The 13717-nt window shown below is 47.1% G+C and overlaps 1 protein-coding gene across 1 annotated transcript; it reads left to right on the top strand.

Annotated features, from left to right (window-relative positions):
• The first annotated feature begins 6941 nt into the window (after positions 1-6941).
• On the top strand, positions 6942-13576 carry SRSF9 (serine and arginine rich splicing factor 9). The gene is made up of 4 exons (XM_019950298.3): positions 6942-7252; positions 9625-9785; positions 11286-11458; positions 13081-13576. Exons 1-4 carry the CDS (start codon positions 7065-7067, stop codon positions 13222-13224), a joined length of 666 nt encoding a protein of 221 aa, XP_019805857.1. The 5' UTR covers positions 6942-7064; the 3' UTR covers positions 13225-13576.
• The last annotated feature ends 141 nt before the right edge of the window (positions 13577-13717 follow it).

Genomic DNA, 13717 nt, shown 5'->3' with positions numbered 1-13717 from the left:
CATCAGGTCTCACTCAGCTCAGAAGCCACTCCCTCCAGGAAGTCTTCCCTGAACACCCCATTCAGCTCTGGGTTAAGAGCTGCAGGAGCACCCATTGCCATTGTCCCTTTGTCTGTGAACAGTGGTCTTTTTTTTTTTTAACAGTGGGGGTCTTGATAACTCTTGTGTCCCTGGCGCCCAGCACAGAGCCAGGCTATTCTGCGGCTCAGTAAATACCCGGTGGAATGAATGAACAAATGTCAAGTGGGCAAGGAGTGGGGAAAACCACCAAAGTCCCAGATGCCACATACACAAGCCTGGGCTTTTAGAGCTGGGGTCAGAGTGTTCCATGAGGGAAAAAACCCTAGTCTCCTGCAGGCACTGTCAAGGAGTGTGTCATGACAAGAAAAACTGGCAGCCCACGAGAAGGAGGGAATAACAAAAGAAACTGGTCCCCAGCTGCCTAGCTCCAGGGAACGTTTGTCAATGTGACATTCACAGAAGCCCTGCACATGTGCTGGCTGAGGGGGAGAGCCAGCCTCAGCCAGACAGAAGGAAATTTAGCTACTGTGCACATGTTAGCACAGGGGGAGGTACAGCTTGGAAGGTTGGGGTTTTTTTTTGTTTTTGTTTTGTTTTTTACTTTTATAAAATCTGCAGGTACTTTCCACATTTGTTTTTACCTTTAATGAATATGTTTACTTTTGAGGTGCTGTTACCTAATTATATCGATGCAGTTCATTAAAAATCTGCTTAGTACAAGATTGAGTACAAAGCTTTAGGATTCTATTAAATCAGTGCCTCATCTTGCTGCATCAAAAAACGTTATCAGCACTGTTGTTAATCTTTTCACACCCTTCCACCCTTGCTTGTGCTTCTGGTTCGCTGTGCCATAAAATAAGTTTCCAAGGTATGTGACAGAGTGGAAGATGTTTAGGGAAAAGTTTTGGGTAGAGGGTAAGGAACTTAGGGCTTAGAAAATAAAACTTGGTGAAACTGAGAAGACCATTTGTCATTTTGTACTTCAGCTCCCTTTTTCTGGAGCTAGGGCAACTCTTCTTTAAGTACTAGTTAAAAAATTAACAGGTGTTTATTAAACACTTACTATGTGCCAACACAACAGGGCTATAAAGGGATTGGCCCTACTGGTTCTTAACTTTTCTGGGGGGTAGTTTTTTTGGGGGGGTATAGTTTTACAGACCTTTGAAAATGATGAACTGCACTGTCCTGTATGGTAGCCACTAGCCACATTTGGCTATTAAAATCAAAATTAATTAAAGTTAAATACAATTAAAAGTTCGGTTTCTCAGCTGTAGCAGCCACGTTTCAAGTGCTTAAGAGCTACATGTAGCCACATGGGGTTACCATATTGCACTCAGATAGAGAACGTTTCTATCATCATGCAAATTCTATTGGATAGCACTGCGTGAATATTCTTCCAGAATCAAGACTATCCTGCTCACGTGCAATATTTTGCATCCAACTTTACAACTTTCACAACTGGGCGGGGTCGTGGGGGGGTTGGAAGGGGAGGCAGTGCTTCACTGACCCCTGCAGCCCATGGATCCGAGAAAAAGCAGCCCTGACATTGACAAGCTATTTGAGGCCTCCATCTCAGAATACAGCAAGTTGGCAAAAATGAAGCAATGAGGCTGCTACAGATTCAGCACGCTTACTGCTTTAGATGTACCTCATATGAAACCAGACCCTCGTGTTCCTACTTGTCTGGCCACATTCAAAGAAACATCAGGGCTTCCCTGGTGGCGCAGTGGTTGAGAGTCCGCCTGCCGATGCAGGGGACGCAGGTTTGTGCCCTGGTCCGGGAAGATTCCACATGCCGCAGAGCGGCTGGGCCCGTGAGTCATGGCCGCTGAGCCTGCACGTCTGGAGCCTGTGCTCCGCAACGGGAGAGGCCACAACAGTGAGAGGCCCACGTACTGCAAAAAAAAAAACCAAAAAACCCAAAGAAACATCAGTTCATTACCCCAAAATAATTGAAAATGTTACCGATTTTCTGCAGTCTCTTAAGAAAACACCAAATAGTCACAATGTACTGCAACTCTTCTTGAATTATCTTTCCCATCTTTCTCCTCTTCTCATCCACCTACACATGGCACTTGCTTCCCTAAAGCTCTCTGCACCCCCTTCCATACTCTCTCCAGATCTCCTAGTTCTGCTGCTGCTTGTCCCCTTCCTCTCCTGCACAGCTCAGTTCTTAATTATGTAGCTCTCCAGAATGTTTCATTTTACTCTATAGCACAAATAAAGTGGCAAAGAATGACAGAAAGCTCCTAGGGTACAGTGGCCAGAAACACATTCCACAGCGACCCAGCCCAAGCCTTCTCTGCCAGCCTGGACCAGTTTCTCTGAGATGACTCATTTTCCCACCGATGGTTTACTCCCCCATCACTTCCTCTTCTGCCCACTGCTCCCAAGGGCCAAGGTCTGGGAGAAGCTCATGACTGAGGCTGGCAGAGAAGAAAACATTTTGCTTGGATGCCAGAGGGGACTGATGTCATAGAGAAAGGGAGGAAACCAGATGGGCAGGTTTGTAGAATGTTTTATCCCCAGTGTTGCTTTATTATTATTTTTTACTGGGCACTGCCCTACTCCCTAGTAGGGAGTAAACGGCTTGCTGTGGGAAATGCATTAACTCTTCACAGTCTGCCAAGGCCAAAGGTTTCTTTTCAATGTGAAGACAATCCCACTGGTGCCATTCTTATCATCATATTAGGAATGATGAACTTTATTGAGCTCCCATACAGCTTAAGTGAAAGCCCCGCCCTGTGGGAAGGGCAGGCCTATCCCATGTATCAGAGGACTCCAATGTCCATCCACCATCACCTGGTCATGCACCTGGAATTCTGTTCTCGGAGAGGGCACGTAGAGCCTAGAGTCATCACACTTCTTATCCTTCCTTCTTACCTCCTTCACACGTATCTGAACTCATCGTTGTTCATCCTCTTGCAGATCAGTTCCTTCTGCTTTATTCCCTGTCTCAGAATGATACCACTGCCTAGCCAGTACCCCAAGCCAGAAACCTGGCAGTCAACCTGGACTCCTCCTCCTTCCTCAGCTCCCACGACCAATCTATCTCCAAGTCCTATGATTTTTGTCCTTGGAATATCTCATCTCCTTAGCATCTATCTCTATCACCTTACATCAGACCACTGGCATCTCTTGCTTGGATGACGGCAGTGGTCTCCCCATTGGTGTCTCCCTGGACCCAATCCCATGTTACATCCCCATGTAACCTGCTAGTCAATAGGCCACCCAAGGCTATCCCTGTTCTTACCTATACTCACCTCTGGGCTAATCTGAGCACACTGTCATATCTTCCCGGAACAATATGAATCCAACTCTAAAATCATTAATGTATAATGCAGATTTTTTTTTTTTTTTTTTTTTTTTTGCGGTACGCGGGCCTCTCACTGTTGTGGCCTCTCCTGTTGCGGAGCACAGGCTCCGGACACGCAGGCTCAGCGGCCACGGCTCACGGGCCCAGCCGCTCCGCGGCATGCGGGATCTTCCCAGACCGGGGCATGAACCCGCGTCCCCTGCATCGGCAGGCGGACTCTCAACTACTGCGCCACCAGGGAAGCCCGATAATGCAGATTTTTTAATGAAGTCACAGGAGGGGGCTTACACTGCGATTACACAGCAATACGTCCTACACTGACCCTTTAATTATCTCTCCTCTTTCCCCAAGTTTCCCTATAATGGCAGCTGCTGCCACATCTTTCCCTGACTCCCTTTCCTTTCCCTACTATCCTGCAGCTACCCTCCATTCAAATTAGCTCTCAGTCTCCTCCCCTACTCGTTATCTCCCGTCCAGTCAGCTGCCACTTCCTTCTGAGAAGGTCTCATCCCAACATAACTCCTTAAAACCCTTCAATGGCTACTCACTGCCCTCAGTAGAGTCCAAACTCCATAATACAGTCTACTAGGCCTTGGCGGCCCCGGCCCCAGCTCCTTTGCCCTCCATTTTCCTACTTGAACTCTTTGCCCCAGCCATATTGTAGGGAGGTGGGGTTCGCCCCTGGTCTACCATAATCTCATGATCTGAGCAATTGCTCATGCTGTCCTTTTTGTCTGAAAAGCCTTCTCCTTCCCTACGGTTAACTCCTACTGGTCCCTCAGGGCTCAACCTAAATATCTCCTCCTGGAAGCCTCCCTTATAATCTCTAAAACTGCATTAGGTGGCCTCACAGCAGTTTACCCTTATCACAACTGTGCTCTAAATTGACTGTTTGAATAACAACTTGAATATAACACCTTGAGGACAGAATGGTATTACTGCATGCAACCAGGGCCTAAATTATAGCATGCACTTGATGATGTTGAATAACCAGATGGGCAAAAGCTCAAAAGGGTGACCCTCCTTAGCATCTGTGGCCTTAGTAGAGAATGGAGTGCATGGGCCTCTTTAGCATTACGTCCTAATTTGGGCTTCATCTGGGTTCTAACTTGCAAAGGTTAGTACCTGGGCTCACAGAAACAAAATCCACCTTTGGGGTTCCCTGGATGATGCCTCCTAGCAATTTAGCTGCCTTCCTCCTAATCCAGAAAGGCTGTACTTGTCACATCCCCAGATCTGGGCACATTTTCTAGGCTACATATGAACTTCTTTGGTGATCACAAGCTGCAAGACTTTGCACCAGACGAGTTGAATCATTACTATTTACACCTAGAGTTCTGTTAGGTCACTTAGCTGACTCCACCTCTCTCTCCCTAGGAGACTACCCAACTGCCTCCATCTGCATATTCCAGGCAACAATCAGGTAGGAGTGGCAGGACTCAGAGGGTGGTGTTAGTACACCTAAGCACCCCCCCAAATGAGGAGGCATCTGGACTTTAGGATGCCTTTAGGATACATAAGCTCCTATATACTCTGGCCAGGGCTCTTTCCTGCTTGCTTTCTGAAGGCCAGGAAAGAACAACTAGAAGTTTTACATAATCCAGAATACAACAGATGGTTCTGATTGTTTTATTTTAGAAATAATTTATTTTTTATTCCAATTATGAAAGTAGTACATGCTAATTACAGAGAATTTCATAAACACAGAAAAGCACAAATAAAAATATAGAAATCAGGGAACTTCCCTGGTGGCGCAGTGTTTAGGAATCTGCCTGCCAATGCAGGGGACACAGGTTGGATCCCTGGTCTGGGAAGATCCCACATGCCGCGGAGCAACTAAGCCCGTGCAAAACTACTGAGACTGCGCTCCAGAGCACCTGAGCCACAAATACTGAGCCTTGTGTGCCACAACTAGTGAAGCCCGCGCTCTGAAACAAGAGAAGTCACCACGATGTGAAGCCGGCGCACTGCAATGAAGAGTTGCCCCTGCTCGCCACTAGAGAAAGCCGGCAAGCAGCAACGAAGACCTAACGCAGCCAATAAATAAATAAATAAATTTACAAATTAAATATTTGGTTTTATTCTCTTGCTATTGCTAGCACTAACAGAGTTTGTTTTTGTTTCATAACTCCCCCCAACATTTTATTATAAAAGTTTTCAAATATACAGAAAGGTTGAAAGAATGGTACAGTGAACACACTGAATACACCCACCATCTAGATTCTACTAGTTCTACTAGTTAACCCACCATCTAGTTAACGTTCTACTGTATTTGCTTTCTCATGCATCTACCCATCCATCAATCCACAGAGGTTTCTTTTTTTTTAAATAAATTTATTAATTTTATTTATTTATTTTTGGCTGCGTTGGGTCTTCATTGCTGCGCGTGTGGGCTTTCTCTAGTTGCGGAGAGCGGGGGCTACTCTTCGTTGATGTGCACGCGGGCTTCAGTAGATGTGCTCGCGGGCTCTAGAGCGCAGGCGCACGGGCTTAGTTGCTCCATGGCATGTGGGATCTTCCCGGAACAGGGCTCGAACCCATGTCCCCTGCACTGGCAGGCGGATTCTTAACCACTGCGCCACCAGGGAAGCCCCAGGGGTTTCATGTTTAACATGAAAAATCTTTTTAGATCAAGACTCTAGATGCAAGACCTCATTCTTGTAACGTCCCCAGGTTCAATGCTCTGCCCTGAATGTAAATGCATTCAATGGAATGTAAATGTGGAAACGTTCCAAGGTGGGAGTCTACCTGAGCTCCGGAGCTTCTGAAGGACCCAGTGCATAGGCTGGAAGCATGGCTCTGGGTTCTAATTCTGACCCAATTATGATACCTCCGTTTTCTCACCTGTAATATTGGAATCTCTCCATACTGCGTGAGGATTAAAAGCACAGTTCGCGGGAAGCACTCTATAGTGACAGTCGCTACAGTTATGATCCTTTTTTTTTTTTTTTTTTTGGCCACGCCGCGCGGCTTGCAGGATCTTAGTTCCCCGACCAGGGATAGAACCCGTGCCCCTACAGTGGAAGCGCGCGCCAGGGAATTCCCAGTAATGATTCTTTTACTCCCTCCTTGTCTCCGATAAATTTCAAGTCCAGCTATGGAGCCCATCTCAGGTCTCTTACATCCATTTTAATCCACCTAACACCCTCAGTTCTAAGCAACTGCAAAACAGGGACAGGGTGGCCCAGAGGGCTACAGACCTGAGGCAGTCGAGGACTCCTTCAGTCCGCTGCGGCGTCAGCCTGAGGCCCTGGCCGACTCCCTGCGGAGCCCTGCGCGCGGAGTGACGGCCCGCGGGGCCCACCCTGAGCGCTACACCCGTTTCACCTCAGCAAATGTTCACAAAAACCTGTGAGGTAGGCAGCGCTACAGAGGGAGAAAACTGAGGCCCAGGGAGCCTGACTCACTTGCCCAAGTCGACGCAGCTGGCGAGTGACTTGCCTTGGGGAACTGACTCCAAATCGCCTGACTCCAAGCTCTCTCCCTGTTGTCGCCCCCCGACCCCCTTTGCACCTACAGGGGGCGCAAGCGCACGCGCAGTCGTCGCAGCCGCGTCCCCTTTAAGAGGATTCCTTTTGCCTCCTCCGACCCTTTCGCTTCCGTTCCTGTTCCCACAATGCTGTGCGGCTGAGCGCCTCCGAGCCCGCGGGGACGCTGCGGGGGGACCCCGGCTGAGGCTGCGGCGGGGACGTGGGCTGCGGCAGGCCCGCGGCGTCGCGCGGTGCGGATGTCGGGCTGGGCGGACGAGCGCGGCGGCGAGGGCGACGGACGCATCTACGTGGGGAACCTTCCGACCGACGTGCGCGAGAAAGACTTGGAGGACCTCTTCTACAAGTACGGCCGCATCCGCGACATCGAGCTAAAGAACCGGCACGGCCTCGTGCCCTTCGCCTTCGTGCGCTTCGAGGACCCGCGGTGAGGGCCCCGCGCCGCCCGCCAGCCCGCCGGCCGGCCCGACGCCCCGGGCCCCCGCCTTCTCTCCTCTCCCCGCTCCTTTCCAGGGCTTCCCCTCCCCCCTCGCCGCAGACCCCTCACGGCGCCCCCGGGTGGAGGCTGAGGCCTCCTCTCGCCGCGGGGCTCCGGGCAGTCCTTTGCTCTTTGCTCCGTCACTTCCTCTATAATTTTTTTTTACTTAGAAACACAAAAGCCGGGTCTTGGGAGGGCCCAAGCCCACCCAGACCGACCTCAGGGATGGTACAGATGCCCGTTCTCTCCCTCGCGTCAGGACAGGCACCCTTCGGAGAAAGCGGCCCAGGGCTTGGGAAGCTTGGCCCCTGAGCCGGCCCGGAGAGGACTGGGTGAGGAGGGAAGGGTCGCCCTCCCTGCCCACTCCTCCCCGCAGCTGGGACTCGCCGTTGTGGGGCGCACAGTGCCGGGGTGTGGATGCCTTTGGAGGGCGTATAGGGGGGCTCCTTGATGGAACGGATCTCCATCCACGCGCGCCCCGCCCCACACGGCCAGGGCCTCGTTCTGATAAAAGCGTCAGGGATTTGGGAAAACTTGTAAAACAGTCTGATGGGGGTCTCTGATTTCACTATTCCTTCTCTAATAAGGGAGGCACCGCTAGATGCTAAGGGCCCCGAGGATGTGGAAGCTCTAGATCCCGAAACCGGCTCGAAGGGGGTCTTTGTGACTTTGCAAAGAGTGTCGGCCCTTGCCCCAGAAAAGGCCTGGTAACTTTCAACACTGCGCTTGTTGGTTCGCACTGTGTTGGTTACTACACTCGGGGTAAATCGGAGCCCGCTCGCTGGTTTCCAGCACTGGCAGAGGGAGCGCTTTGCCTAGTCTGCGCCCTGCGGGCTTCACTAGGAGGACTGCTCGTGGGGTGTCCTGCCCATCTTGGGTGATACGAGGCAAGGGGCAGCGTCTGAGGATGAGGAGGCTGGATGTACCCTGAGGCTTTGATGGCTGAAGACTCTGACGGAGCTCATTCCTAGTGTCTTGCCATTTGCCTTAAAAAATGGAACTAGGCATTTTCACACACCTAAACTGGAAAAGGTTGTTCTATTAATTAGTAACAGTTCCCGTGTTTCTTAAGTTGCTATGTGTCATGTGCCATACTATGTATTATTTAGCATTTTCAACAGTCTATAAACTAGGTGCTACTAATCACATTTTCAGATGAGGTAACAGGATTTAGAGTTGATGAAAGGGAAGGGTACTAGGGAAGGTAGGATTTGAATCTACTGCCCTGCCGAATACAAACTTACTGTATGGTATGTCGTCTTTTCCCTCATTCCTTTCATAATGAAAAGCTATCTTTTGCTATCACTAGATGCCAAGTTTCAAGCAAAGCACTGCACACGTAGTATCTTATTTAATCCTTACAAAAACCCTGTGAGACAGGCATATTACATTCACATGTAAAATCTTGATCACATACTTACCCAGAGACAACTACTAGTAAGTAGCAGGAGGATGATTTGAACTGAGGACAGTTTTTATTCAGTCTTAAACCCTGGCAGTTCTGCCTCTCTCTCACTGTATTATGAATATAGCTAGGGTTGAACTGGATGTGGTCCTCCTTGCTCTTAATCCTGGGACTGGAATCTTGATTAGTGTTTATGTGCCTGTGACAACTGAATGCTGCCTTCATTAGTATGTCTTCAGCTGTTTGTCCTCTCACCCTCTGAGGGCATTCTCTCTCCTATCAATATTGGAGAACCAGCTTGGAGTTCCTAACTCTCCTAGAGCCCTAGGAAAGACTTTAAAGTATTACTTTATTGGGTATTTACCTCTTTTGATGAAATTGTACCCAGAGTGGTTTTGACAACTTAGTCCTCCAAACCATGCTGAAAAGGTACACTTGAAGGAATTCCATATTCCTCACAAAACACTAATTTGCATTTGTCTTTTGAGCCTTACCTCTTTTTAAATGGGTTTTTCTTTCTATAGACCTGAATGTACTAGGCCTTGAGGAAGAATATTAAAGAACTAGTGTGTGGTGTGCGTTTTGAGAAACAGCTCACCAAGGTTAGAGAAACACTTTTATTGGCAAAATCAGTCATCTGTCGACAGTTTATTTTTTTCTGAATTAGTTCTCTTATCTGTTTATCTATTCATTATCATTTCATACCTAGAGAACCCTGTGTGTGACAGCTGTAAAGTTTAATTCCAATATCATGAAAGGTCTTCAAACCAAAGCAGTAGTGCATCAAGTTCCGGGTTTTTGTTCTTTTGTTTGTTTTCTCACTTGAGGTTTTCTTTTTATTCTTGTTACTCATGTTCCTCACTGGGAAGTCAGTCGGCCCTCCTGAGTAGCACTAACTCCAAACTTTTCTTTGCAGAGATGCTGAGGATGCAATTTATGGACGGAATGGTTATGATTATGGCCAGTGCCGGCTTCGTGTGGAGTTCCCCAGGACTTACGGAGGTCGGGGTGGGTGGCCCCGTGGTGGGAGGAATGGGCCTCCTACAAGAAGATCTGATTTCCGAGTTCTTGTTTCAGGTATGTTCCTTTCAAACTAAATAAGATGATGCATGTAAAATACTTAGCACAGAGTCTGGCCTCCAAGAAATGTTAGCTGTTATTCTTCAGTGCGTGGGATGTGTGGGGTTTTCTTTTCAACAGCCCATGCACAGTGACAGTCTGAAGCCCTGCCAGTGAGGCAGGTACCTTGCCAATGAAATTGCACTGATAGTGCAGCCTTGATAGAACATAAACTTTCTTCTTATAATGGAGTTTTCTAGTGTTGAAAGGGAAGATGGCAAAACCCCTTGAGCTGGAATTCTAAAGACATTTTCTTTTGGAATGTACCCTGGTGTCGGACTTGCTAGAAAGACATTGCAGAAGCCAGATTTGAACAAATTACCTAGCCTTGGATCCTAAAATAGGCCATATTTTGTGGTGGTTTTGGAATTATGTAAAAAAGAAACCAAAACTACAACTTGGGAGTCTTAGTGATTGTATTGCAAAGTATAGAACGAAATGTCTAGTGTTGACAAGTGATGAAATGCTAAGCTCAGAGGTTTATGCATCTTTTTGAAATATTAACACACTGGTAAAAACCTGGGGCCTTTTGCACACTGCAGGGGTGTTTTAGGGCCCTGGTGGAGTGAAGTGTATTGAGCCTGGCACTGTCTTAGATGTGAATGTCACACAGTCACATCAGACTCCCATGGTGCTTGAGAGTGATACTGTCAGTATCTGCCTATCTGTGTCCCTTTGTAATTTTTTAACCCCAGAACTCTATTCCCTCCTTCAGGATGTCATACATATCTTTTTTTCTCTCCATGCTGCTCTGAAATCCTGCTTAGAAAACTATTAGGAAATGGCTGCAGTCCTGAGCTGTGAGCGGTAAACACAGCCTTTGAGAGCAGGAGCACATTTCCCTTTCATGACATCAGGTAGGGTTGTATGACTCCCGACTAGTTTTAGCGTCTGAGTCTTACCTTTTCCCCTACTGTATTGAAGAGTGTTGGTGATCTTTTAAGAGGTACTTTGTATAGTTTGTCAGTCATTCACACCTACAAGAAAACAAACTTTAGATTTTTGTTGTGTTACTTCAGCTACACTTTGGTTATTTTATTGGATGGTTTCAAAATTCCCATGTCCTGGGAACCCAGTCAGGCAAGAAATAATTGGTACCGATAAATTTCATAATGGAAAAAATTAGAACTCAAAGTCTTGGGAGTTTGTTATTAATTATGAAGGACAAAGAAAGAGAGGCTCTGAATTCTTAGAGGTACTAAACCTATAACGGGATGAACTTCTTGGTCTGTCGGAAAGGCTTGGTCTCTGGAAGATTATCCTAGGACCAGCTTCTTATGGTGGTTTACCACACATACTTTAGTGTTCTTCTCTGGTTTTGTGTCCCTTATTAAAATTTGTGATTTGGGGACCCTCAGGATTTAAAAGTAGTGATTGATGGAGAAGGGACCCTAGGTCTTGATGGCTCTTAACATAGATGAAGGATATGGCCTCTTTTCTTATGTTCTCTGTGCCTAGGACTTCCTCCATCAGGCAGCTGGCAGGACCTGAAAGATCATATGCGAGAAGCTGGGGATGTCTGTTACGCAGATGTGCAGAAAGATGGAATGGGGATGGTTGAATATCTCAGAAAAGAAGACATGGAATATGCCCTGCGTAAACTGGATGACACCAAATTCCGCTCTCATGAGGTGGGTCCCCACCTTCTGTTGAGGAGCTTGTACCTAGACCACTCCACCTGAAGCTGACCTAGCAGAAGTAGCAACAGGCCATGCGTTTGCCATTTGAGGACCTCACAATACCATTAAAGATCTATCTTACGTGGACAAAGCCAAGGAATTCATCATGCCTAAGCCCTGCAGGGTCATAACAGAGAGAAGTCTGCAGTCATAGTATTTTTAACCTGGAAAGAATACTGGTGCAGTCTGTCATAATGTGGTGAGCTATTCCATGATAACACCCTTTCACAACTGGCTTAATCTGCAGTGTCCCTCCATGAACCTAATTATTATGGCTCTCCCTCCTTTGGGTCTAGTCTGGGCTCTGCAAGCCAACCTCATCATCTCAGCCCTTCTAGGTACTGCTACTGGGGCTGAGTTGTCACTTCACTGTGTCTTTCCCAAAGTGATGCAGGAGCCTCTTTGAAACCTGAGCCCTTGGCATTTTCTTGTTGTTCATCACCTCACCCTGGGGACTTAGTTCTTCATGTACTTCCTTTCAAGTAGGTGGCTGCTGCTTTGGATCTCAGTCTGATTCAAATGGTGACTATTCCTCTGATACCACTGAGACCAGATACCAGACCACCAATTGGACATTTTTTCTGGTTATCCTGTCCTGACTTGCTATGGGGTTTAGGGATGTCTGGGGACATGAATTTCTCGGCCCATTTCTTTTTCTAAGGATTCATATAATTCCCTAACTTTATGGCTTGGAGGCTGCCTGGGTTGACAGTGCTTTTGCTCAGACTGTCCTCTAAGACTTGAATTTGCAGCAGAAACAAAACAGCACCTGGTCGTCAGTTACACTACAAAGCAGGGTCTCAGTAAGGGTAATCAAATTACTGACTTCACTGAGGGAAAAAGCATCTGGCTTCTTTCATCTTAGGGTCTTTAGATCTGAGAATGCTGGCTGAGGGCAAAGGGCCTGGAGGTAGGCCTGCCTGGACATGACTTCTCTGCTGCTTATTAAAATCTTAGCCGACGTACTCCGAACCCTGGTTCCTCTATATACAAAATAGTCACAATAATAGCATTATCTTAAAAGACTTGCTAGGGGCTTCCCTCGTGGTGCAGTGGTTGAGAGTCTGCCTGCCGATGCAGGGGACCCGGGTTCGTGCCCCGGTCTGGGAAGATCCCACATGTCGCGGAGCGGCTGGGCCCGTGAGCCATGGCCGCCGAGCCTGCGCGTCCGGAGCCTGTGCTCCGCAACGGGAGAGGCCACAACAGTGAGAGGCCCGCGTACTGCAAAAAAAAAAAAAAAAAAAAAAAGTTGCCAGGAAGCTAAATTATGAAGATAACTAAGCATCTAGCCCAGGTCAGATTCTGGGGGTTAGTGGCAGGAATTCAGATATGTTAACAGTAGTAGCTAGTAGCTGAGTTATTTACCACGTAATCGAGTTGCCATTTATTTGTGTCACCTTGGACAAGAATACCTACCTCCTGCACTATTGCGAGGGTTTAATGAGATAGCATTGTGCCAAGCAAACAGTAAATGCTCAATACTTAACTATTATTGTTAGGCAGCCATGTTAGGTGTTGGTGTGCTTTATTCTTCTGGGTCTTATTTTTTCCTTTACCTTTTGTTTGAATTTCAGGGTGAAACTTCCTACATACGCGTTTATCCAGAGAGAAGCACCAGCTATGGCTACTCACGGTCTCGGTCTGGGTCAAGGGGCCGTGACTCTCCATACCAAAGCAGGGGTTCCCCACACTACTTCTCTCCTTTCAGACCCTACTGAGACAGGTGATGGGAATTTTTTCTTTATTTTTTAGGTGAACTGAGCTGCTTTGTGCTCAGAATCTACATTCCAGATTGATGATTTAGTGTCTTAGGACATTTTTTTAATTTTTTTTTTTTTAAGGAAATAAAACTACATAATTTCTACCAGGGCCATATTAGCAGTGAAACATTTTTAACTGCGGAAATTATGGTTTTGGTTCAGAAACAAGTTGTATATTTTTCACCCCTGATGATGGGAAAAAAAACAGTGCTGTATCTTTGTGGGTTGCTCTTCTACGGAGATCAGCTGTTACTGTGACTTAAGTCGGCCCATTCTGTTTAGAAATATATTTTAAACGTTTAGTAATTGACATGTGTGATTGTCCTTAATTACGTTCATAGATTTCACCAAACAGGCACACTGATATAGTAAAAAAAAAAAAAAAAAAAAAAAAAAAATCATTGAGTTGTAGTGGCAGCTTGTACCCAGCTGGTAAGGAGCAGGAGTGGAT

Source organism: Tursiops truncatus, chromosome 13 (assembly GCF_011762595.2).
Source record: "Tursiops truncatus isolate mTurTru1 chromosome 13, mTurTru1.mat.Y, whole genome shotgun sequence".
In the NCBI taxonomy this organism is placed as follows: Eukaryota; Metazoa; Chordata; class Mammalia; order Artiodactyla; family Delphinidae; genus Tursiops; species Tursiops truncatus.
The sequence above is the reverse complement of the archived record's forward strand: the minus strand, read 5'-3'. Positions and strand labels throughout refer to the sequence as shown.

What these genes read in the sequence shown, in the direction of transcription:
- SRSF9 (XM_019950298.3), top strand. Translation starts at nt 7,065, where the DNA reads ATGTCGGGCTGGGCGGACGAGCGCGGCGGCGAGGGCGACGGACGCATC. An exon ending in TTTCCGAGTTCTTGTTTCAG is followed by an intron (nt 9,786 to 11,285) that starts GTATGTTCCTTT and finishes CTCTGTGCCTAG; the next exon opens with GACTTCCTCCATCAGGCAGC. An exon ending in CCAAATTCCGCTCTCATGAG is followed by an intron (nt 11,459 to 13,080) that starts GTGGGTCCCCAC and finishes TTTGAATTTCAG; the next exon opens with GGTGAAACTTCCTACATACG.